Source organism: Asterias amurensis, chromosome 7 (genome assembly GCF_032118995.1).
Source record: "Asterias amurensis chromosome 7, ASM3211899v1".
In the NCBI taxonomy this organism is placed as follows: domain Eukaryota; kingdom Metazoa; phylum Echinodermata; class Asteroidea; order Forcipulatida; family Asteriidae; genus Asterias; species Asterias amurensis.
Window position 1 is genome coordinate 942,257 of NC_092654.1, and position 24,671 is coordinate 966,927.

A 24,671-nucleotide genomic window follows, 5' to 3' on the forward strand; every position below is an offset into this window, starting at 1 on the left:
AAAAAGAGTAGATCGTGCAGCTCTTTATTCATTCTTTCAACTCTTCCTATCTTTCCCCCATCTTGGTTTAATAGAACAAGGCAAGTACAGACTGATGGGGGATGGTTAATAGGTTAGAAACACTCTCTTTAATAATACGTGCCAACACTCATCCAACACCATTCTAGTTTTACTAAAGCGTACTTTGTATTCCGATGGTTCCTGTTCGAATTGGAGTATGAATTTATTTAGAAACCTTTTTGTTTGAGTGGGGGAGACGCGGGAATGTATTGATTAACGATGTTTCATGAATTGGCTAATAAAGTGCCCTGTCAGGTATGGTTATTTTAAAATGCTACCCGGCTAGCTGTAAACAAACAACCTGTGTTTAGAATTCTTGCCTTGATCTCAAATTGTGCCTTTTTGTACATGTTCCTGACTGACTGTAGGCTTGAAATTGTAGAGTTGCTAAGCAGAAAATATTGCTAAGCCAGGAGTGGTAGGGAACCATCCACAAACAGTATACAATACCTGATATTTTGGCTGATAACTTGTGTTGTTGCAAGCCATAACTTTTTATTCTAAACGGGTTTATTGTGTACCCAAGATTCTCTATAATGCAATTATTGGTGGCATGTCAAAGACTTAGTGCTGGCCACATGTAAACAACCTATGCTAATTATTTAAAGAAATTTGGCTTGATAGTTAGGCCCTAGACAATTTTGAAATAAAGACAAAATTTTAAGATCAATGTATTCTTTTTGAAGCTTTACAGCAACATGGGGGAAATTTACTTATATTATGTTTATAAATAATGTAACTTGTTAACACTGTCAGCTACCACACAGTATTTATTAAGTTATTGTTTTCACAATTTTGTTTTGCTTTTTAGCTGCAGGCCTATCGGTCTTTGAAAAGCAAACATCCTGTTGTTCTTAACCCATAATCATCCCTTTAATCCTATTCCCTCCTTCGGCCCTTTCCATCTCAATCCCTTGTTTTGAGTCTTATTCTGTTTTCTTCTTACATCATGTCCTCATCCTCGTTCCCTCTTTCCCTCACTCCATCATCCCTGCCATCCTTGTCTGGCTTTTGTTTCAATCACTCACTGTCTCCCCCTTGCCCTATCTCTGGATCCTTCTTCCGGCTAGATCTCTCTCCCCTACCGAATCGAAACTCCCATCTCATGGTTGGGGAAAAAGTATGTCCCATCTGTTATCCCTTTTTTGGCTTGCCATATCACCTCATTTGTCTTCTTCCGGTCATCACTTTGCATCACTGCGTTACAAACTGATTCCTAACTCTTTCTGTTTGTTGAATTCTTCTGCCTTGTCCCTGCTGACAGTGCCCTCATGTGTTGTCTTTCCATGCGACTGTTGGTCCGATTTCAGTTGGTGTCATTTTCATGTTGGTCAAGTTTAGCATATGTCGGTTTCCCCGTCAGAAAGACATAAAGCAAGTCTGCCCAGCAGAAGCTTATTCAGCAATTAATGTGCAATATTGCGTTTGGAGAAACCGGAGTCGCAAATTATTCTCATTTTACTTCAGGACTTGCCACTGGCGTGATATTTTGTTCTTGTTAGGACAGAACGGGTTTTTTTCTTGGAAGGACATCATCATGAGAGAATTGTAAATTCTAACTTGATCTATTCACTGGGGGATCTCTTGGGCATGGAGGTTATTCGCTCCATTGTCTAATGGTTATATTTTGGGGTTGGTCATCGGATAAGATGAGGAACCGAACTGACTTGAATAGCTTTTCAAAGTCATTTATATCCAACTTCAAGATCTGCTACAAAATTGTTCCAAAAACTGGAGTTTTGTGAATATGTTTAGATTTCAATAGAGGGCAGTGTAGATGTAATCAGTGGAGATAAGGCTGCCCCATTCACCTCTTTCTATTTGTGGTCCAGTAGTTAGACTGCATGACTGTATATCACAAGGTTTTGGGTTCGAATCCTACCAAGCTAACCACTGATTTCACAATAATTAGAATAACTATTGTGTTCTAGTTACTGAATCACAATTTCTTGATTTGTGCAACTCGAAAATCATAGACAAAACCAATGTTTGTACGAGAGAGTTTGGCTGTAGCTCTGGTGTTATATGTCCCCTTATGGGAGTTTGCAGAGTTCCCTGGATGGGAATATCATTAAGACAGACAGACAGACAGACAGACAGTACTGAAAGGTGGCGATAAAATGAGAAACATAATATTTCTCCGATGAAACGGTAAAATCAAAACATGAATATTTTGCCCAGTGTGCCATGATTCCTTCTGTGCATATATTTAGAGTAGGGACATTATAGTTACCTTTGAATTGTGTGACCTTTTATGTCACTTTTAAATCAAATTTCAGGTAGAACAAGTTTTTCCCTCAAACTTACCTCAAACTTGAACAAGTTTTTCCAGCTGTGTTGGGATTGACCTATATTTGCCCATACTTCAGCATTGCTGTTCAATCCAACATTCATTGGATGCTACAGCAGTTGTCTATTTAATAATGTCCACTCAATAACCTATGCTTCTTGAACTGCCAATGCTATGAATGTAATTAAGGCAGGTTGTACGCTTTTTGTACAAATTAACACAAAAAATGCATTTAATTTTGTTTTTAGTTTTAGTTTATTTCTTTTGAATGCTGCCGATAAACAGTACAGCTAGAGTTCTATCACCATGAAATTGTTGATCTTGTCACGCTAAAAAATTGATTTATGTGGAACCCACCTGCGGTAAAGACTGAAATTACAACATGCCTGAGGCCCATATTTTAGGTTTACCCTCCCGGACAATTTTATTACTTAGTTTCGCCCACGGCATTTTAGAGAACATGAGAATAGTTTTGTAATTAATTGCATTCCCTTGTGGAATCTTTTCATATAAATTAAATGTACCATTATTACTACTCGATTGAACTGATTATGTGCTTGTCTCATTTGAATAGCAATAACATACGACTGAATGTTTTGATTAGTTTTGATTAGATTGGTTGGATTCATCAAATTTGTTTCGCGGAAAACTTTGGGGACATGAAATTTAAGATTTCTGTCTTAATTCAGACCTATGTCTGCCTGATTACAAAATTCCCTTTTTTAATTACTTTAGCACTGCAAAGCAGTTTCAGACATTTTGTTTGTATAATAGTTACAAGTTTTAAATATCGCAGGCAGCCTACTTCACATAATTGTTTTGGGACAATAATAACAGCCAGGACAAATAGTGCGTATTTTCATGTCCTTAGAATTGACTCCATGAATCCCAAGAACAGCTCTGCGTATCGCGTACTAGTATCCAAACAGTAGATGCAATTTAAGCCACCGCAAGCCGCTGGCGAGGAATACTAGTCCAGAGGCTGGAATTCTATCAACGTCTCTTAACCATTGAGCCCGTTCGTCCATTTCCCAACGGGATTGGACGTCTTTTAGTTCCTTTTGGTTTTGTGGTGACCGGTAGCGTGGAGCATGCTTCCCAGATGTCATCGCACGGATGACCCAAGCTTATTATCTCATCACTTAATGCAATTTACATTTCCTAGATGTCACAGATTCTTTGTGGGTTTGCGTAGCGCTCGGGTCCTCATGGCGATTGAGCAAGAGTCACTCGTTTAGTGACTCTGGGTCAGTCGGCCTGAGAGTTCTTTTGCTGGTTTAGCCACCTTTTAAATTAGATTTCCAATTTCACACCCATCTGGAGTAGATTTGGATTCTTGTTTTTTCATGTAAGAATTGATTGTCACTTGTGTTAAATTTAACTAACTGCAATTATAAAACAACCGTCATTATCTAGTGCAATAATAATCAGATTATTATAAATGAGGATTTCTAACAACTAGGGCTCGACTTCATAAAGCACAAAGATTAGTTGTCAGTATTACCATTGTGACATCGCACTTTCAATAGCAATTATGATTGATTTGCAGTTAAGTTCAATATTAGCTCTTTGTGTAATTGGCTCCAGGTCTCCTTTAAAAAGGTGTCAAACAAGAACAACAATTATACATCAATCATGGATTCCATATATGGCCATAGCCACCAAAAAGATGCTCAAGCTTGTGAATTATGAGACCCATTTATAAACAATGAACACACAAAACAGGAACTTTTACAAAGTACAAGAATAAAGTCAAGCAGGTATTGTGTAACACACAAGAACTTATGATTATTCGTAAAGCATTAGACCTGAATTTTGTTTCAGGACATTTCTTGAAAGAGTCTTGTAGGGTTTTGCGTGATGTAGGAGTTAAGTTAATAATTGTTGTGTAGCTACTGAAAAAGACCTATTACCCAAAGTGTGTACAGTGTTTAGATTTTGCTTCCTAGAGATACACTGGTGTTGATTGAGTGATTGATAATACTTGTTTCTCTGCAAAGTGGTTCTGCTAATTAAGTTTTTCATCGTTGAGCCAGATGTTTTTTTCTAAGAAAGTTATATTCAGAAATGGATGTTAGTGAGATAAACGGCAAGTTTTCATGCTTATGAGAAAATTTGTTGAAGGGTATATCATGAGATGTTAGTGCTGCGCAAAAGCTCTTTGATATGGTGTCCAGTGAAATGTTTTGTGACATAATTCAAAGAGCAAAACCTTGACGTAACCTCCCACCCAACATAATCTCTTGTGCTTGACACCCAGTATGCCAAACCTCATCGAAGTAGATCTTCATTAGAGTGAAGTGGGCTTGAGAAACTAGAATCTTCTTACAATCACTGAGACTGGTATCATCATCAATTTTTTTGTTCCAGTCACGTTTTCCGTTCGTGGCATTTTGAAAAGAAGTCTCCTCTTTTTGACACGCTTGGTTAATTGAATGGTAATAGTGCCCTCAATGTACACAGTATTCCTCAACATTTGTATACATGAGCTGTCAGCCGGCCTGTCGCCGAACGAGGATTTGCGCGCTCCACTCGACCCGTTATCCAATACTCGTAGTTAAATAGACTTTAACTGAGGGAACCGGTCATTGTAAACATTTGTCGTTCTTGAGCGACAGCGTTCTTGTAGAAGTGTCAGGATTCTGATACTTGGTAAATGGCTGTTAATGTCCGAGGAGGACATGGGTCTGATGGTGCTAGAATTAAAAGCAAATGTCAAGTTTTCTGACTGTTTCATTAATCTTGCATCTTTCTTTGTGTACCTGAACGTGAAACCTACCAGGGCCCAATTCTATAAAGCTGTTAAGTAGTAAATACTGCTTAGCAAATTTCTTTGCCAAGCAAAAACGGTGAAGTGTCTTGCTTTAAAGGACACAAGTGTCAATAATGGGACTTGAACCCGCACTCTGCTGATCAGAAACACCAGGGTTTGAGTGCTCGGCCATCTCACAAGACTTGTAACTCTTAAAATATTTTTATTGAATATCGTGCAGTGAACTCCTTTCTTGTAAACCCAAGAGGAATAGAATACCCTATCAGGAAGAAACCCAAAACCTTTAGCTGAAGTCAGTGTATCAATTCTTTAGGACTGCCCTATCATTTTCACCAGATGGAAACAAACCCGTCTAGGTTTCCAAGCAAAAGTCCTTTAGTTTGTGTTTTATCTGTATATCATGAAATATTTACACAAAATTAAGAAAATGTCTTGTTCATGTGGGAAGTGTTTGTAGTTTCAGTCCTAGGAGTAGGTGGCACATGCCCCTGCTGGCAACGTGCCCCTGCTGGCAGTTGGTTTGGTCCACAGCCCAAATCAGTTAAGTGTTGCCCTCGCCTTGAAGTGGCCGTGTGTGGCGTTGTGATGTATGGGCAAACCTCATGTAAAGAAAAGACAGAGTAAAGATTATGTTTGAATGCAATGTGTTAATGTCTCATTACTCACTTATTTTTTAATGATGCTACAGGTGACGATGGCTTGGGTCTCAGCATTATCGGAATGGGGGTGGGCGCAGATGCCGGCCTGGAGAAACTGGGAATCTTTATTAAGACAATCACGCAGAATGGAGCGGCCCAGAGAGACGGAAGGTAAGAATGCAAATTGTTGATGAAGTGTTTCGAGCATAATTGTTTTTAAAGGAAGCCCTCAATGTCTTAACTTAGGTTTTTTTTATATTAAAAGACCTTTCACAATATTTATGTTATAACTAGAACATTTTGTCATGACCATTAACATTGAACAGAGTGCACTGTCAAAAACATTCTATAAATTATCTAAAAGATCCTTCTGTCAAAGCACAAACTGCGGACATCATGCAGTAGGAACTCATCAACAATAAAAATGTTTTACCGTAGCCGTCATAAAAGCACTCCATCCTCCATACTCTATGCGTTCTGAAGACAAAACAACATCAAAGGAAATCGTTCCTTATTGTATATTCATTGAGTTCTTCATCCTTTGCAAATCCCATTAATGCGTCGTCTCCCACTAACTCTGCAGAGTGTGACTGCCATTGCATCTCAGCCAGTCTCACTGCGTGCCATTGCTACAGGCAGTATTGGGATTTGCCGTTTGGATTGGTTAAGGGGTTTTGGGGTTTTTTTTTTTTTGGGGGGGGGGAGGGGGTGGGTCGAAATACATTCACTCAGTTCAGTTAATGAGAAATGTATATAAACTAACCTGTGAAGTTCTTATCTGCAAGTTGAATTAGGAAGTCTCTTAACCAATTTTACTTTTAAATTATCTGGAAACTCTCTTTTTAGGCCTGGTACTTCTGTAAACTTTATGTTAGGCTTGTCTGCAAACTCTCCTTGGCCGACTGAACACATTTTTCTAGCTAAGGTTCATCTGAAACTTGTCTTTCTAGGAATGCCTTCTGAGGGGGACCTAGAAATTCTTGGAATATGCATTCATCCTTTAAGGTGTTGCCACCGTTCATTTCAATGCTTCAATGCTTCATCCAAAAGATATTGGTAAAAGTACTACCTTTAAAATTATCATTAGGCTACCTAGAAGTAAATCTGGGAGTTTATTTAAGGGAAAAAAAAGTGGTTTCAACTTATAACTGAAGGAATATTTCATGGAGCTACTTGATGTCATTTAATATGATGAAGAATTGATGCTATTGGCTTTCTGAATGATGGATAACGTTGCAAAACACAATCATTTCAATGTAGTGATCAGTGAATCGCACACATCCTAAAGTTGATATTTGAATTAATTCCAAGGTTTGGTTTTTCATCCTGCAGTCTATTATGTATCAATTTTTGTCAGTCGGTTTAATTTCCTGTCTCTATTATATTGTATTGGCTTTGTAATTTGACCTTTGGGTCACAATGTTTGATTTTTTAAAATTAATTTCAAATTGATAGTGAGTCCTTTTTGCCTGTAACCTCATGTACTTCTAATGAATTTTTAATGTCTTTTTAATGTCTTGTGGTTGATTACTTGTCCTCTTTTTCTGTAATGGATATTTTTTAAATGATGGTTGAGATCACCCCAAGGTGGTATTGTGTTCCATAAATAATTAAAGCCCTGATTGTTATCATTATTGAAGACTTCAACCCACTCACTTGTGAGAACATCAAAACTTGAATCCAGTGGGCCAGTCAACAAAACAAGTAATATGTATTCATATTTCTGAACAAGACTTAACACTGTTTTTGTTGCTATTACTTAAGGGACATTTCCTTTAACTTTGAGATGTCTCCAAAACGTTGTTTTCCCACTGTATTTAAATATTCATAATGCAGTTACTTGGGAAATGCATTCATGCCAGCTCAGTATATAAATGGTTTGTGATAATGTTATGGCGGAAGAGCTTTCAAGGTTCTTGTTTTTTATACTGGATGATGCTAGTGCATTACTGATGAGTTTGGCTCTATTGTTGGATTCCAGAGAGACTGACTGCCCTGTCCTTGACTAAATAATCAAACAAAATAGAAAATACTTCCAAAAATGAATAAATTACGGATCTGTTTTTAGTTCAATTTGTTGATGATGTAAATTAAAAGTCAGCGTTACATCAAAGTTTGACTCATGTCTGAGTCGGGAGTGTAAGTTGAGACCAAGGCTGCAAAAAAAAATATTAAAAAAGTAAAAGGATTGACATGAGGTGGGCTTAGCTTACAATCCAAATTGGACCTTTGTCAAAGAGAAACAAGCAAACAAAAACATATCGTTGATAGCGCACAAAAAAAGAGAATTATGGGAAGACATTCATCCAGAGAAAAAAAGTGGGAAAATTGTAGGCAATCAAAGTTATTAATGTACAAACAATGTCTAGGATGCAATTTTATATAAAAGTCAAACTAAGGTCTATGCTTTATATAATAGTGAACAGGTGTATATTTTCCGCGAAGACAAATCACTGTCCAAACATGAGTGTAATAGAGTACAGAAAGGGCAGACAGTAAAAAATAACTGAATTCTTTTTTAAATGTAATATATATGAGAATGGATTCTGCTATAGATTGTGACCTGGTTTATGAATAAGTGGATTCATGCTCCAATTTCTTCACTGATAATGGAATGGAATATTGTTTACATTTTTATGGATTATTCTTTCTATCCGAATAAGAACTGCCAGCTGAATGTCCCGGTAGTCGAATTAAACAACAATGCAAGAACTCGCTTCTTAGGATAAATCATTTTTATGTGTCGCCTCGTCAAATGTTCCAGGCTCTTTCCTTCCTAAAAAATGGCATGTCCTTGATTTGTTTGTTATTGGCTTCTTGTAGGCAATCTGAGTAGATGGTTATTTGGGCGTCGAAAGATGCAAGTTATAGAATAAAGTTACCCTTGACAAAATGTTTTGCTCGCAGTCTCGCTCAAAGGTTTCCCTTGCATCAATCTTTTGTCATAATATCTCGGTCAGACTCCCTGTTTCCCGTTGTGTAACTGCAATGATGCATTTTTGTGGGCTGAAATTTTACATGAGTTTGTCAGTAATATTTCAAAAACCAAACAAATATTGTTTCATTTTGCAACTTCATCCTAACAGTTGTGAATAAGCCAATTAATTAACAAATAAATGGGGGTATTTTCTGAACTAAAAAGGAAATATTTATAGTTTCCCTCTCTGACATCTTAAAGAAAACTATCATCTACTTCTTCAAGATGAAGTTTGCTGAATTCTATTCAGAGTATATAGAAGCCCTGAAACTCAGTTTTGTTTTTGTTTTTTTAATTATATAAATATCTGTGCAGATTGACTGAAAAGGGGTGTATTGAATAAAACAAGTGATGGTTTGACTGCAGTGTATCAAAGGCAGTCAACTCAACTACCCAGAGTTAATATCAAAGAAATGAAGAGCGCCCTCAGCTGGTGAAGTTTTGTCAACAGAAAGTTTTTTAATTTTCCCCCTGGGCAATTTCTCAAAAGCACATTTTTGCACTAGCTACAAGTTATATCAGAGGGACTGATAGAGCCCTAAAGATGACATGCCCCCCCCCCCCCCCATGCACACCTCAAATTGTTTTACTAATAACAACAATAATAATAATTAAAACAAAATTAAATTCCACCTTTTGTTTTTGTTTTTTTGAGCTGTGAATAGTTTTAGGGAGAGCAGTCATTCCAATACTTCTTTAAGAAATGATATCATAACATCTTTGAGATAAGTTAATTGTAATTATGGTGCTATAAGTTGTTTTTCTTATAAGTTGTTTTCCTTTGTGGTTGATAGATCAGCTCATAGTATTGGTTGTTTAGTTTTTGTGTGTGGTTTTATCATCCTCTTGACACAGTTTTGTACACATTCTTCATGCTCTCTGGTGGTAATATTGTCTTAGGATGGATTGAGAAATACCAACTTTAGTCCAACCATCAGATCAAAATGCACTTATTCCCTTTGAGAATGTAATCAACTCTACCACGTCTTAGAACTTGAGCCTGAACCTAAAGCTTCTTGTTTCTCAGATGTGGGGAGATTTTATTACCCACTGGGATACAGAGGTCTTGTCAAATTTCTGAAACACAAATAAAAAGAGACTCCAAAATATCAATAAAAGAAAAGATAATTGTAAGTCAAGCAATCTCTGTTGATACCAGATTTGGGAGTCTCTACAGCACTTCTTGTAATTGTACCTAAGTCCCTCCGGACCATACATTGATTTTGTTTGGCTGTGGACGTTGGCGATGGGGGCAGCAATTTAAAGAGGTTGGTATGACAACCATGCTGGAGTAATGACAACAAGACTTCCTGAGTGCAAGTGGGACGTGGCCCCCAGAAACGGGACCTGTCCAAAAATTGTGTGTACTGCCGGAAACTTGTAATCTCTGTGGAAATTGCTGTTGAGGTTTTTTTTTATTTTATAAAGTCTCCCAGTCTTATGAACGAAGATGAATGTATAACAGTGGGCACATCAAGTTAGCAACAGGGCTGTCGTTTTTTTTAGGACCCTCAAAGTGGTGAAACTCTTGTGGAAGTTAGAGAAGCTACCTTTGGGGAATTGTGTTATGTTATAGTTTGCGTGTTAAAAACATGTTGATGGATGTTACCTTTTTGTAACCTTTTGGGAATTGTGCTACGTAGTTTTCTTGCTAGCGGCATGATGGGGGTAGGTTTAGTTTGCCTTGGTATGGAAACATGGTAGAGAAGTATGCAAGCAAGCAAAAGTATAACATGTATTGATGATATTACTGAGTTTTCACATACTTTCAAACCATTGTAGCTAGACCCTAAGAAGGAAATTTTCATCAATTAAGCCTTCCCGCCTGGAGGTGGGGAAAAAGCAAACCAGTACACTTCTCATTTTTCAAAATAAAAATCAGAGCATGGTAGGCATCTCCAGTGGGCACCTTTTTTTCATGGTAGGCAAAGAAAATAAACCTGTACCCATAGCATCTAATCAAGTCCATGGGTTGAAATAGGATAGTCACTCTGTCACTAGGAATTACTTCTGCTCTGATGAGTTGCGATGAGGGTTAATACCGGAAGGAGCAAGAGAAAACATTAAGACGAGCCTTCAAGATGCTCATGTTAAGACGGGGGACGTAGATCTAGTGGGGGTTGTAGTGAAAGTGAAATTGGATTGCATCCGGGAGCTTGGATGGGGTTAGTCTTCATGAGGTGAAAGGAGTCTGTTTGGAATTCTGAGTTTGGTGAGGTTGACAGGTTTGTAATTGAAAGAGGAACTGTTCCGGTGGTAGGGGGAGTCCTGAGGCTGTAGACATTCTGTTTGTAAGGGTCTAAGGTCTGCTAGATTTGATGGAGAGAGAGAGAGAAGAAGAGAGGGTTGAGGAGGGGAACTGGGGAGAGGGGACCATTTTCTTCTTTTCCCTCGATTTCCGAACCGCTAGCAGGGGTGGAAGCTTTGACGAAAAGGTTATCGATAAAGTGGACCTTACAATGCTTTTCCTACAGTTGTGTGATCATTGCTGGGGATGTGAAAATTATTACAAGTTCTTGGTTTTACTTGAACTTTCAGTTATACACAGCTACAACAACCATTTTGTCTTGATGTCAGGCGTACTTGTAAACATTTTATGGTCCCCAATCATTTTATTAAGGTATTAAATTTATGGTAAACTGTCTCTTCTGTGTGCTTACTTTTTTCAAATCAAAAACTGGTTCTGCCTTGAAATTTACTATTACTTTGTAATGGGTAATATAATACATACTTCCCGTATAATTTATTTGATACATTTCTTACATTTCTAAGGAACATTGGCTACCAAAATGATGCAACCAAGAAAATTGTGATAGTGAAGTCAAGCTAATTGGGTCAAAGATTGCTGTAAAATTGTTTTAAGTGTTTGATGTTGTGTAACATTTTCTAGCCTTTTAATAATTTCCCTTTTCTTCTTTTTTATTTTCTTATTTGATACAGTATTAAGGTGAATGATCAGATTATTGAAGTGGATGGGAAGAGTCTAGTTGGAGTCAGCCAGAAGTACGCTGCCAGCGTCTTGAAGAATACCAGCGGACTTGTCAAGTGAGTGATTCCAATTGCTTATAACTTTAGAGAAATTCCACGGTTACGCACATTACACTCCTGGTTACTCATGTTACAATCCTCAATATCTTAATTATTTTGCACCTGGAAAATTTGGTTTATATTCCTCCTGATGTGATGACAAATAGCTGTTGTTACCTACATCTAAGAGTTCCTTCACCACTGCTGAAGTTATCTTCATCTCTGCTCCTAAACTCTGGAACATTTTCCCCCTTCAAACAAATATCATTTTCAGACCTGCGCAGGATAGTTTCATGGTCATCAGAGTATGTTTAATCCAAAGTAGTTCAGTTCACCTAATGTAGAATTCAATTTACGTTCATGTCACTTTGAGAAGGGGGGGGGGGGACACCAACTTATGTAATATGATTTCAGTCAACACTAGGCACTAGCGCAGACATGCAATGAGTTACATCAAGACATTAGCGAAGGAAACATGACTGTTGAAGGCATCATACATAACTCACATTGACAGGTCATGTATAGCTGTGTGGAATGTCACCGATAACTCTCACGTATGTAATTTCAAATTTGCAACCAACTGTAACGTTGTTGACTAGAGAGACATTTCTATCACAGATTACAGCGATGTGCCATTTTTTTTTAATTGGCAAGCCGCAGCATTACATACGAGGATGCAGTCGCACACCGTTGACGCATCAGTTCAAATTAGTCACTGCTCTGTTTGAGATGGTTTTGATCCGTAGCGACTCGTAAACTACACTTTAACCGTTTACTGTCGGGTATAAATCATGTCTTTTGGTGGAAGGTATGGCTCAGTGTTTTTCCATATCAGACTGCCCCCGCTTTGTGGATATTTCGTGAAATTGTTTCTGTCTAGGGTAAATGAATTCCACTGTCGTGACATGCTTTATTTGAATCTTATCTGTAGTGAATTTAACATACTACAAAACTTGAATTTTTACATTCTATGAATCAAGTTTTATTTGGGAGTTAAGGTTCTTTTACCTTCTTGATCACTCAATAAAAAAGTAAAAATTTGAAGGTTTTTGTCAATTAAGAAACACTTGCCAGAAATTTTCTGCGTTTTTCCAATGTTGTGGCACCAAGTCACATTGTAACGAACAAAAGATCAAATTTCAGAGTTCCCCTGTCGGTATTTAATTGTAGCGTGTCCGTGTTATGGTATGTATCCAAGCAAATCTTACTAATCCACATTAAATGGTCACTAATCTAAGTGCCGTCTGCACACACAGTGAATATTTGGTCATTCTGCATGAGCTACCACTGGTAGAGTGAAACATCTCCTACACATCTTACCCCCTGAAGGGCAAGGACATGCCTACACAGTCTTCATCAACTATGCATGAACCTGTTGGAATTCTGCTCCCATGGAACAAAGCACACAAGAGCCAGCCCCCTACGTACACAGTTGAACAGAGATCCATTTCTCCCTGCCTCAACCCCTCCTCTTTTTTCAATCAAGTCATTGTGTACTTTGACCACCTGTGGTACGTTTCCATGTGGACACCCTATATAACCAGTAGTATTTCAGACATCCTTTTATCCGAGGATCCAACTCAACTGTCTTCATCCTGGGTTAGGTGACACCTCTCTCTCTCTCAGGAGGGAAACTCTCTCCTGAAATATCGTCAAAACCCGCAAGATTCCTAAAGAAGTGCATCATATAACGATATATTTAGCCAATGGGGTTCTGTACTCTCGTTCATTATCACCCCCCCCCCCACCTCCCGGTTGTTGAGTATTTGAGTGTGATTGTGAAATGAAAACCATTGGTTCATCGCAAGTTAATGGGCAAGAAGATGTGACTATTTTATATGATTTTCTACATGGAGAGATTTGTGGCCCCATTCTGTCGAGGGTTTACTGGAGGTTAGACTGGTATGGACTAAGACACAATGCGTCTCCGATGCGTGCTCTAGCGCTGTTACCTTAGTAGAGGGAGGGGTATTAGGTTCGATCAAGACACCGTATTTATGACGCTAATATCTGTGTTGTCCATCGTGCTTTATACACCAGGGATTGTCATAGAATCTTGAAGAACACGCTCCATTGAGTATCACCATGCATTGATGATTCAATAGAGTGCTTGGTCAGAAGCAGAGCCTATGTTAGACTTGTCCCCCGTCTTTATCCGCAAGGATAAAGACAGGTATAGGTTTTACAGAGCCAGTGATATCATTGGATACAATGTATATTTATTAGCGTACATGTACATCTGTAAAATGATGTTTTACATATGTATACCTGTATGTAGAATTTGACTGCGAAATGAATGTGAGATCAACGGTACCGATATCTTCCCTTTTAAGTGGGTGAAAGTAGGCTGTAATCAAAGTCCAGACATCCTTCAATTCTGCCACCATGAACAAATGTCATTCATTTAAAAACAAGGCATCAAGTTTTAGGATTGGATTTCATGTAAGTGCTAACTGGAGCGCATTTATCACAATGTTGTAATTGGTAAAGTCTAGCTTTTCACCCATACATGATTCCTGACAGCTCAACCCACATGTGTTGTATTGAAGACGTTGTAACTTGATTTGAAGATGATAAATTGTCATGGGAACATGGTATGATGAGGTGACCTACAGTACAACCCCTCAGTCTCATTCTAAGATGTACCTGTATCTGTTCTTTAGAAGAGACTGTTATGTGTTGAGTGAATGGATGCAGTCTGGCTCAGGACAGATGGATTGTAACTTGTGGTGGGGAAGGTGGATGTGGTTTGCATATAATTTATAGAAATTGTACACTAAACTTTTAACCCCTCCCTCTTTATACATTGTATATCCACTCCCACTGTCTATAATAAACCACTCCCAATCTGAAATATGAAGCCATGCCCACTTCCTACCCACTGTCTGTAATTTTAAACCACTCCTGCAAACACTACATCATACCTCAAGCTAATACAATAAACCATTTCCGTAGTTGAAATACCTACCCACATTTTAACATCCTTTTTTAAGAGCCATATTTTGTCCGGTTGTCACCCCCACATAATCTTCTCTGTCAGTAGCCTGTCCAGCAATATCCTTTGGGATGTAATACTACTTTCCCCTCATGCATCTTAGAAGGTCTTTGAGTCACCTTTAGAAGGATAAAACACGCCTGTTTGTTTTTCAACTTGTTGAAACTATCCTAGTCATCGGCTAATGAACACCCATGAATTACGCAGACAGTGCTGTCTAAATGCTCCAACTCGAATCCTTAGGGAGGGGGTGGGGGGTGTTCAGAATCAATTTTCACTCTTTACTAAGTTGCTCGTCAGCACCACATGAAGCTTGCTGCATTCGATGCATTTTGATTTATCTTCATTGATTTCTCACACATTTGTCTTCAATTTTGTCACCTCGTAGGCCTGTATGTGTCTGTTGAGCCAATAACGTTGCTTTCATTTTGCCTCATTTGTACACTGACAGATGTGTCCCATATTTCCCTGTGGATACGATGATGGCACACTCTCTGAATCCACTCCTGTCCATTGACCCTCGCTTCCCTCTCATCTCTCACCATCATCCACCTCAGCCGCTTTCTCATTTACGCTCTTCATCATCCTCAAACCATTGCACACATCCTGTCTTTTATCTTGTGGTGTCCTACATCCTTTCCCTCTCCCATCACCCTGTATTTGTTCCTTCTGGGATCCAGACCGTTCTACTTTCTGTGTCCCATTTCATTGCCAACCACCCTGAGTTAACCTATCTAACATCTCTCCCTGTTTCATTCTTTTTCTAACTTTCTTCTCTAAATCCTAATCCCTGTCTCTCATCCTGTGCAATTATGGTGAACATTCACCTTTTTTTTTCTGTCCTCGTCTCCCCAGTCTGCAAAAGATCCCACTCTCGGCACAATTGTCAGTTCTGCTACTAATCCATCTTTGAAGTCTTCACACTGACAGCGAGCCCCCTAGGTTCGCAGGTGTATGTGTGGTGGTGCTCTGTCGACCTTTAAGAATGGTGCTGCTGGGCATTTTGATTAGCTTTAAACTAGGAAGCTAGGGGGCATTCCGCCTACTTTGATTCATCTGTGGGTTGGATAGTCCCATGGTCATGTGTGTGATCGGATTGTGTAACTCCTTGGATTGTGTAATGCTTCAGTCTTCTTATCTCTCCATCAATTCCCTGGAAAAACTAGGGGATAAAAAAGTATGAGCATCCTCTCTGACCAAGATTCTGAGATACTGAGTGGTGAAGTTGATTTCTCTTTCGCCCACATGTGGGATTGAGCTGTGGTTGACTAAGTATTTGTCCGCAATCTTCTTGGACTAAGGTGCACCTGACTCCCATAATTATGACCTCAATATACGTGTAGGATAATACTGTGCTCGAATAGGGTAGAAGAATAGCCCATGGGGATAGAATAGAAGTGAGGGGGTTTGGTCATGCCTCCTTCCATGACGGGGTTACACTTTTAAACATAATTTGATTTAAGGATTGCAGGTGTTGAATGTTTGCTTGGCTAGTTAAAAGTATTGCCTTTATGTTTGACTAAAGAAACAAAAAAACTAGTCTCTAAAAAGTTTTATAAAAGTTGTGAGATCACTGTCAAAAAGCCATTTAACATCGAACTACGGGCCTTAAAAAAAAACATGCCACCCACAGCAATTGCCGTGGTGCCCTGTGATTTTGCTGTGGTGCCTTTTGCAAAGTTCCAATACAAGTTTACAATTTCCTCATATAAGTGCCCCTTACCAGAGGGCAATTGCTGTGGTCCTTCAAGAATGAAATACAAGGCTCCTTTAAGAGCATTCCCTTATATAGTTTTTGGTAACTGGTTCCAATACTTATAATTGCTTGCCGAGTTACGTTTTCCTGCAGCGGCAAGAATATGGTCAGATAGAAGTTTTCATGTACACCCCTCCATGTTATCCCCTCACCCAGGGTTTGCATATTATGTCCAACGGTGTACAGGTGTTTGAACCCAAGTGCGAGTCACTGTGGATGGAAATCATTTAGCCTAGAGTATCGCAGCCATGTATTTGTCGTCCATTGTGACGACCATGAAACAGATTCCTAGATTAGAATAATAAATTGTGCCTTTGAAGTTCTTCATTCTTCTTCTTCTTCTTCTCGCTAGACAAACAGTGGTGTTGGCAGGGATACAATTTGGTGTTAAAGTGTTTGACAGATAAAGGCCATAAGCAGTGGCATGCAATGTAACTAGACAATTTTCGTTTTTTGGGGGGGGGGTAAGGGGGAGAGCAAATGGGAGAAAATAAAACCACTTCTTAAATTCAGCATGCGGTTCAAAATTGTGCTCTTTTCTTTCAGATTTGAATACTGGGACAAAAACAGCCTTGGTGTGTTTACTTAAACATGTTAAAAGTTAAATATGCTCACACAAATGCACAGTAATTCCATCTACACATCCAAATTGTGACTTCTTGATACACAGATATCAAGGGAAACATCGAAAGAAGGAAAAAATTACACAAAACGAAAATGTTTTCATCAGTTTTTCCTTCACAGCCAATGTTTACGGTGAGGTGTTGTTGGTTAAAAAATGACTAAGGTGTACACTTCAAGTAGGGAGGTGAGCCGCCTCACGTATGAATGGCCAGGGGAACTACTGTTGTCAATACGTGTTTAACATCTAGGCTAATGAAGTTTATTCGGGCACGTACAAAGCAGAATTTACTCACCCAATGGGAGACTCCGTTTTTAATATTGGTGAGGCATGAGGCCTGATATAGTTTGTGACTGCTGCGTCAATTATCTTTGCTTAATAGGAATATCTCAATATTCTTTGCATAGCGTAATGAAACTGGCTCAGGCAATTTGTTCCTTGATAAACAAGGAGATTTGAGTCCAAAGTTCTCTGAAGGAGAATATTAAAAAAAAACAAAGACATTGTTTTTTAATAAAAATGTATCTATCTTGTTGCCAGTTAAACTCATTAGGAAATACCTTGACACTGATTGTCTTGGGCCAATTTTTTTTAAGCTCCTTAAAGCAGGCAATTTCAAGGTGAAATGTTTCTCAAAATACTTTTCTACTTTGTTGCTGTTTCAATTGTAAACCATGAGTAATTCAGCTTTTGGCTGCGATTCTTGTACTTTTTAATAAACCATTTTGAAATGAAATGAAATGAAACTATTGAAAGCTGCTGTAGGCTTCTTACCAATAGTTTTTATTGCCATTGAGTGATTAGCAAATGCATACCTTCCCTTTTAGTTAAAGGCTTACGCTTGTTGTAATTTTCACCACTAGAAGAAACGATACTGAGCCAATTACCGACGCAAAGAAAGGTTAGCTTGGACGAAACCAATCTCGGCGCCGAACATCCTAAGAAGTCATTCCATCAGACATGTTATCATTTTCAATTGGTTTATATCATAGAGTTATTAATATTTCAAATGTGTAACCGGTCAATGACTCGGCATTGCCTGTGAGTAGCTGATCGTGACCACCTCATTCCCTAAAAATTAAAGAATAACCCAATCGTCTCGTTCAGGTTTTGGTTTACCACGGTTCAGGAGCCAGCCTCGCTAGCCGCTCCTCAGTAATTCTGAGACTTGTAAATGAATATGTAACTGATTGTCTTACTCAGACTAGTTTAAAGGAATCTCAGAGCAGTTTCAAATAAATATCAGTATATTTCTGCAAGATACCCTCTTACTTTCTTCGCAATTATGACTGAAGATGTTGAATTTATGAAAACACTTCTTGGGAACTTAATAAAAAAGGAGCCAAACTCATGTTACATCGACCACAGGTATCAGAAATCTGATTTGTTAAACAGACTCTAATTTTTGTAGGTCTACTTGGCAAGTAAGGGAACAAGAAATAGTGTGGGTGGGGGGAGGGGGTCAATCAAGTATCTGATTTCCTTTGAACAAAACCATGAACTAGAAGAGTGATTATAGTAAACATCAATGGAACTGTGAAAAGTGTTTTGTCTAGGAAAGTTTGTTACAAAACAAATGAAGATAATGGTATGAAATGTGCCAACTTAAAGGCAGTGGACACTATTGGTAAATACTCAAAATATTTATAAGCATAAAACCTTTCTTGGTGACGAGTAATGGGGAAAGGTTGATGGTATAAAACATTGTGAGAAACGACTCCCTCAGAAGTGCCATAGTTTTCGAGAAAGGGTGTTTTTTTCTTTCATTATTTTCACCCAAGTTCGATGACCGATTGAGCTCAAATTTTCGCAGGTTTGTTATTTTATGCACATGTTGAGATACACCAACTGTGAAGGCTAGTCTTTGACAATTACCAATAGTGTCCACTGCCTTTAAGCAGAAACCAAAATTCAATCTAGATATTACTCAGTTTCAGTGTGTGTAATATTTATAATATTAAAGAGTTTATCATCCAACTTACCTTAAAATTTACAATATTGCTTGGGCCATCTCTGTTGGCACAGTACCTTATTATTTATGTATAACCACATCAGGTAAAGACACCGCGCGAAGTAGTGCTTTATCACAATGACTCCATCTTTGTTTACTTCCATTCAAATCTACCCCACCAATCTGAGGCTTGGAGAGGAAATGGTCTGGGTAACGTTTTGCTATTATGAGAAATAATACATATTATTGAGGTAAACAGGTCATAGAAGGTGGGTAGCATGACCAAGGTCTACCTGGTTTAGGGAAGTCGGTCCGGTCATCTGTGTTCTTTGCTGCTAATAGCTATGTCCATGGATATGTCAACACATCCTGTGGTTACCTGAAAAACAAGCAGGAAATTCCCTTTCCTGTTTCAGAAACAAAAGAACAAGTATATATCCATATAGTATATCACTGTCTACACCGAAAACAAAAGTGAATCTTGATATATGCGCAGTTAAACTCTATGCTATCCATGTGTTTGCGGGTAGAAGAAGAAAAAACAACACCAGTCTGTGACTTGCTAGATCATGGAAGTGATTGTTTTAAGTTGAAGTGAGTTCTTAATCAGTATTTTTGATCAGCTATTTTGATTCCAACGGATGCTGAGAGTTGAACGTGCCACAACTTGTTGGATTATAACAGATAAATACTTGGATCCCAGAGTTCTGCCTGGGCAGGATGCTATACACTGGAATATAAAGCGACAACTTGAAGGATTTTTATGGTTGAAAACTTATGCGTTGGAACACTGTCAGGTAGACGATACAAATCAGTGTTTGTGGGAGTCTGTTATCAAGTTATTCTGGTATCTTTGGTGTCGACAATGTCAACTACAACTTAGTGCCTGATGGTTTCCTGTTCATGACGTTTCTGTGGCGACCAATTTCTCTCTCTCTCTCTCTATATGAGATATAGAGTGAACAGAAGTATGGAGTTAGTCAACAGTCCTATTGGAGTTATTCTCCGGAGTCCCAGACGGGGCGATGGAATGTTTCCCAAAGGCATGAGACCAGATTCAATGGATCTGAGTCGGAGAAGGCTGGAGTTAAGCTGTGGTGAAAGGTGAGGGTTGGGAGGAGTTTCCTGATAACTGAAGAGTGGCAAAACATAGTTAATTTCTCAGCAGTTAGCATTTTTAACTCTTGTTAGCTTTTGTATTTGTCTAAGGATATTACAAGCAAAATTGGTCTACAAGCCTTACTGCCCTTCTGCCACTACTACCTCTGCTGCCCCTACTGCCCCTAATGCCCCTATAACTTATACTCCCCAAACCCCTTTCTATCCCTGCTGCCCCACTGCCTCTGGTGCCACTGCTGTCCTACTGCCGCTGCTGCCACTACTGACCTGCTACCCCTACTGCTCATACTATCCCTGCTACCTATATTAACCCTACTGCCCCCATGACCTTTACTACTCATACTGTCCCTACTACCTCTACTAACTGCCCCAACAACCGCTGCTACCCCCACTACCCTTATTGCAGTCCATAATCCACCTACATGAGCCCAAAGCTCAAGGGCATAAATCCATGGCTATTTTCTATTTTCTAATGGCTTTAATTAATCCAATTGATCAGCCTCAATCCATGCCTATGAACAGCGGCATCCAACGTAATTGCAAAATAATTGTTACGGCCAAAACAGATGTTGAGTATTCTTAACGAGTGCTTTCGCCGCTTTTACGATATTGCGTGCATACATTTGATTAAGGGTCAATTTTTTTTATAGAACTATACATTAGACCGGGAATGGGTTTTCATAAAGACCTGGGGCATATTTCAGAAGACAATTTAAGAGTGTTGATTGGTTATGTTTACCGGTGAACAGGTTATCCTCAACCTAACCTGGGCCTTATTTCATTGCTCTGCTTACCACCAAATTCTGCACTTGCAATTACCATTCTCTGCTTACCGGCAAGCGCTGAATTTCTGCACAAGCTGTGTAAGTGAAAAATGCTTAGTAGTGTTGAATACACATCAAATTGAGCTCATAGGGCTCGTTTGAAACCTGTCAAGTGTCAAATGGGAGACTAGATGCTAGGGCAGGAGACATTTTCTATTGTCAGGAAAGATCTGAGCTTAACTGTTCCAAAGCAATGAATTTAAAAAAAAAAAAAAAGTAAATTTTGCTCCCACAAAAACCAGACTGTCTCCTTCAGGTAGCCACTTGGACTGGTGCTTTTTAAAAGCATAATACTTTCTGTCTGAAGGTGACAAGGTATCACATGGATGAACTCCTTCAACAGGATGTTTGTTTATTCCACGAATATCTTTCATCTCAACCAAACGCGTTGTCTGTGATTTTCTTGTGGTCAAAACAAAATTTGAGCCTGATTATCAATGGGGTCCACACCCTTTGAAGACTTAAGTGTGGCAATCAATCAATAATGACACCTAAATGACAAATACATTGTAGTGTTGGTTCATCCTTGTTTTAGTAACTATCTACCAATTACATTATATGATCTGTCCTTGGTAGCTTACTGGGATTATACTCTTGTCTACATAATCTAAGATGGCGCCATAACTAACCAGTTCCTGTCTGGTACCCTTATCGTCTTGTACTCAACTCACTGTTCTGTGAGAACAGTACACCCCTGATTGTTGTTTTCCCACTCAAGAAACACACAGCTATATAAACTGATGCAGCAAAGGTTGATAGTCTTCGGTCTAAATTTCTCAAGAGTAACAAATTCCATCTTTCTTCAGTGACTGACTTGCCAATTTAGTGAGACCTTTCTTCGGTATGTATGAACTGTTTGCCTTTTAAAGTTCATTGGTTCTGATTGGTTGAGAGATAATGACATGACAACCGTAATGGCTTTTGATTCCGGAAATGTTTTGGTTGTCAGGTTATCATCAAATTGTGAAGTTGTTTTGAATGGTTTTAAAAATGTTTCTCCCATCTGGGCTTTTATTACATAAAATCTGAAAATATGGCTGCCTCCAATACTTGCGTTTAATTCCATGTGACAATAGAGGTCTTAAAAATGTATCACTGTGGGAAGTGAAAGCTGACAAAAACATTTGTTTAGTTTTGAAAATATTTGTATCCATAGCTCTCCATTCCGCAAGCAATTGGAATGTTAGTGGACAAAAGTTACACATACTCTTTGGAGAAATATTTATATTTTAATAAGTTTAGGGAATGTTGTTTTTGATCAGAGGTATCTGCATTATTTGATGTTGATTTCCCATGGTTATTCATCTCAACCCCTGGATTTTGATGATTTTGGCGGATTGAGGGCAAGCGCATAATAAAGTCTAGGTGATTGCAGAGGATTGAGTAAAAAATAGAGCTGTTTGAGGAATTTTTAGGATTGAGGAAGTTAAGTTTTTTTTTATTTACCACTCCAGGGATTGGAGTCTTTTTTGTTAATGTTCCAGTGGAACTTTGTTATTGGTGACATGGTTTAGTAAGTGTACCTACTTTCACAAATGTACAGAAATAAACAGAAAATTCTCATGGATTTGTCTGGAATGTCTGTACCAAGAAAGGTTAAGAAAATAACTCCCACAGGCGGATTCCATCGCAATAGTAGAACTATCTGCAGGGAAGATTCAGTTATGCCAGCACATTAATCCAGAGGTTGTAGGCTCAAATCCCGTCCTAGCCAATTTGTCTTTTATTCATTCCAAAATTGACTGCCTTTTTAAGTAAAATTGGAATTAATATGATAAAGATACTTTGCCTGATGGCTTGAAGAAAGGAATGTTTTATAAGGATTTCCTTACTCCAGACTATCTGTGAATGATCTTTGAATAAATGATAATCATTCATTCTTTCAAATACCAATTGGTTCTGCCCAACACTAACCTTTAAATAAACACCATGCACTGTAAACACAGTAATGTGTTCTGACATTGGAATGTGGGTGTTGGAACAGCCCAATAATGTACCGCTGGAAAAAAGGCACTTCAGTCAAATCCCAAAAGACACGTCAAGGATTACAGCAAAGATGCTGGTTAAATTTAGGCCTTTGTTTATAATTCATCAAAGGAAACAAACCATCTTTTCTGCTATGGATAGCTCTATTTGTAAGGTAACATATTAAACAATTCTGTTGCAACTGTGTGTTTTAAAAGATAGTTGCAATAGACCCTTCCCATGAAATTGCACATAGCACGTGCGCACTAAGGGAACATCGCGTTGTTTTGTACACGGCTAATGGGTGCGTGACGCAGACGCGATTGCGCGTCTGCTTAGTGCACAACTCTATGGCGTTTGCCAACCAACAGGGTCTGTAAGCATGCGTGAATGTAATTAGCATATTTCATGGGAAGGGTCCATTAAGCTGGACTGCACTGAAGCTTGAAGACACAATAAACCTTCCATTGTACAATACCTCCACCCTGTGACCATCATTGGTGAGAAAACCTAACTAGCTCTGACTCATCAAACACAAGCCCATGGTTGTAGCTAATTCATGTCAGAGTTTGTTTATTCACTTCGCTGATATCAAGGGTCATCACTCATCGTCACCCTGACTGACAAATATGAACGTCTGTCTGTACAGTCAGTGATCCTCATAAGATTGTGAAGATGGTGTCTAACCCAGCCCCCCCCCCCCTTCCGTCTCAGAACCCAACTCTCCAACCCTAACAAGAACTATGCGAGACATGCAGGCAGCCCATATTTGGAGGATCCATACACCAGCCATCCGTGGCCATCCACCAGCGTTGGTAGTGAGGAGCTCATCCTTAGCATTATCTCTGGTCTGTTTATGCTCATCCCCCTTCCTCAGACTTTCCTCTTTGAGATGTTGTTTCCTCTGCCATCATCATTGGTTGAGTGACCCTGAGAGTGTCAGCTAGCTTCTTAGATGGTATCAATTAACCCTAAGATGAGTACGCCATCTGTCTTGACCCGTCCAATGAGGTAGGAAGAGTTTGAACTCCTGCTGGATTCGTGCCTTTTTTTTATTTCTCCCCTCTATTTCTTAAAAGACATGTTGAAGATGCAAGGCATAATGGGTTTTCAGTGTGTGTTATCTGCCTTATGGATATAGGGGACTAGACTTTCTTGGTGAGGTAAGTTGACTTCTAGAATGGGACCAATTACTTCTGTACTTCTGACTGCCAACTTGCAAAACTTTCAGTGTTTTTCAATCAATAATTTTACTTGATTCAGTGAAAGCTTTTCTTGAAGCGTGTCTTAAAGATGCTATTATCTACTATTGTATGTATTTGGAGAGATTATTACTCACTCAGGAAATAGGATTCAAAACTACCTTTGTTTGTCTATTTTAAGAGCAAAACAAATCACATTGTGTTTTGTTTTCTCACTAAATATGCAAACAGTGACATTTCACTTGTTTTGTTACAAGTTGGTCAAAACAGATTTTCTCTATCTAACTTATTTTAAAATTAAAATGTAAATTTTGTGTCAACTTTGTACTTAATATTAATTTTTGGTTTTTACCCATATACGCCGATGTGCTTATTTAGCAACACAATAAGCCACAATTTAAGTGTTTAAAAATGCACTATTTGAATGCAGCATAGTGTGCACCCATGGGACTATGGGTTTAGATATTTATAC

The 24,671-nt window shown here is 38.7% G+C and overlaps 1 protein-coding gene across 6 annotated transcripts in view; it reads left to right on the forward strand.

Moving 5' to 3' along the window:
- LOC139939373 (uncharacterized) overlaps positions 1–24,671 on the forward strand; it is a 179,335-nt gene that overhangs the window by 108,915 nt on the left and 45,749 nt on the right. For all 6 annotated transcript variants that reach the window (XM_071935197.1, XM_071935199.1, XM_071935198.1 and 3 more), the window contains exons 5-6: positions 5,812–5,932; positions 11,679–11,783. In XM_071935197.1, the coding sequence (XP_071791298.1) occupies positions 5,812–5,932; positions 11,679–11,783 (226 nt within the window). The remainder of the gene's footprint in view (positions 1–5,811; positions 5,933–11,678; positions 11,784–24,671) is intronic.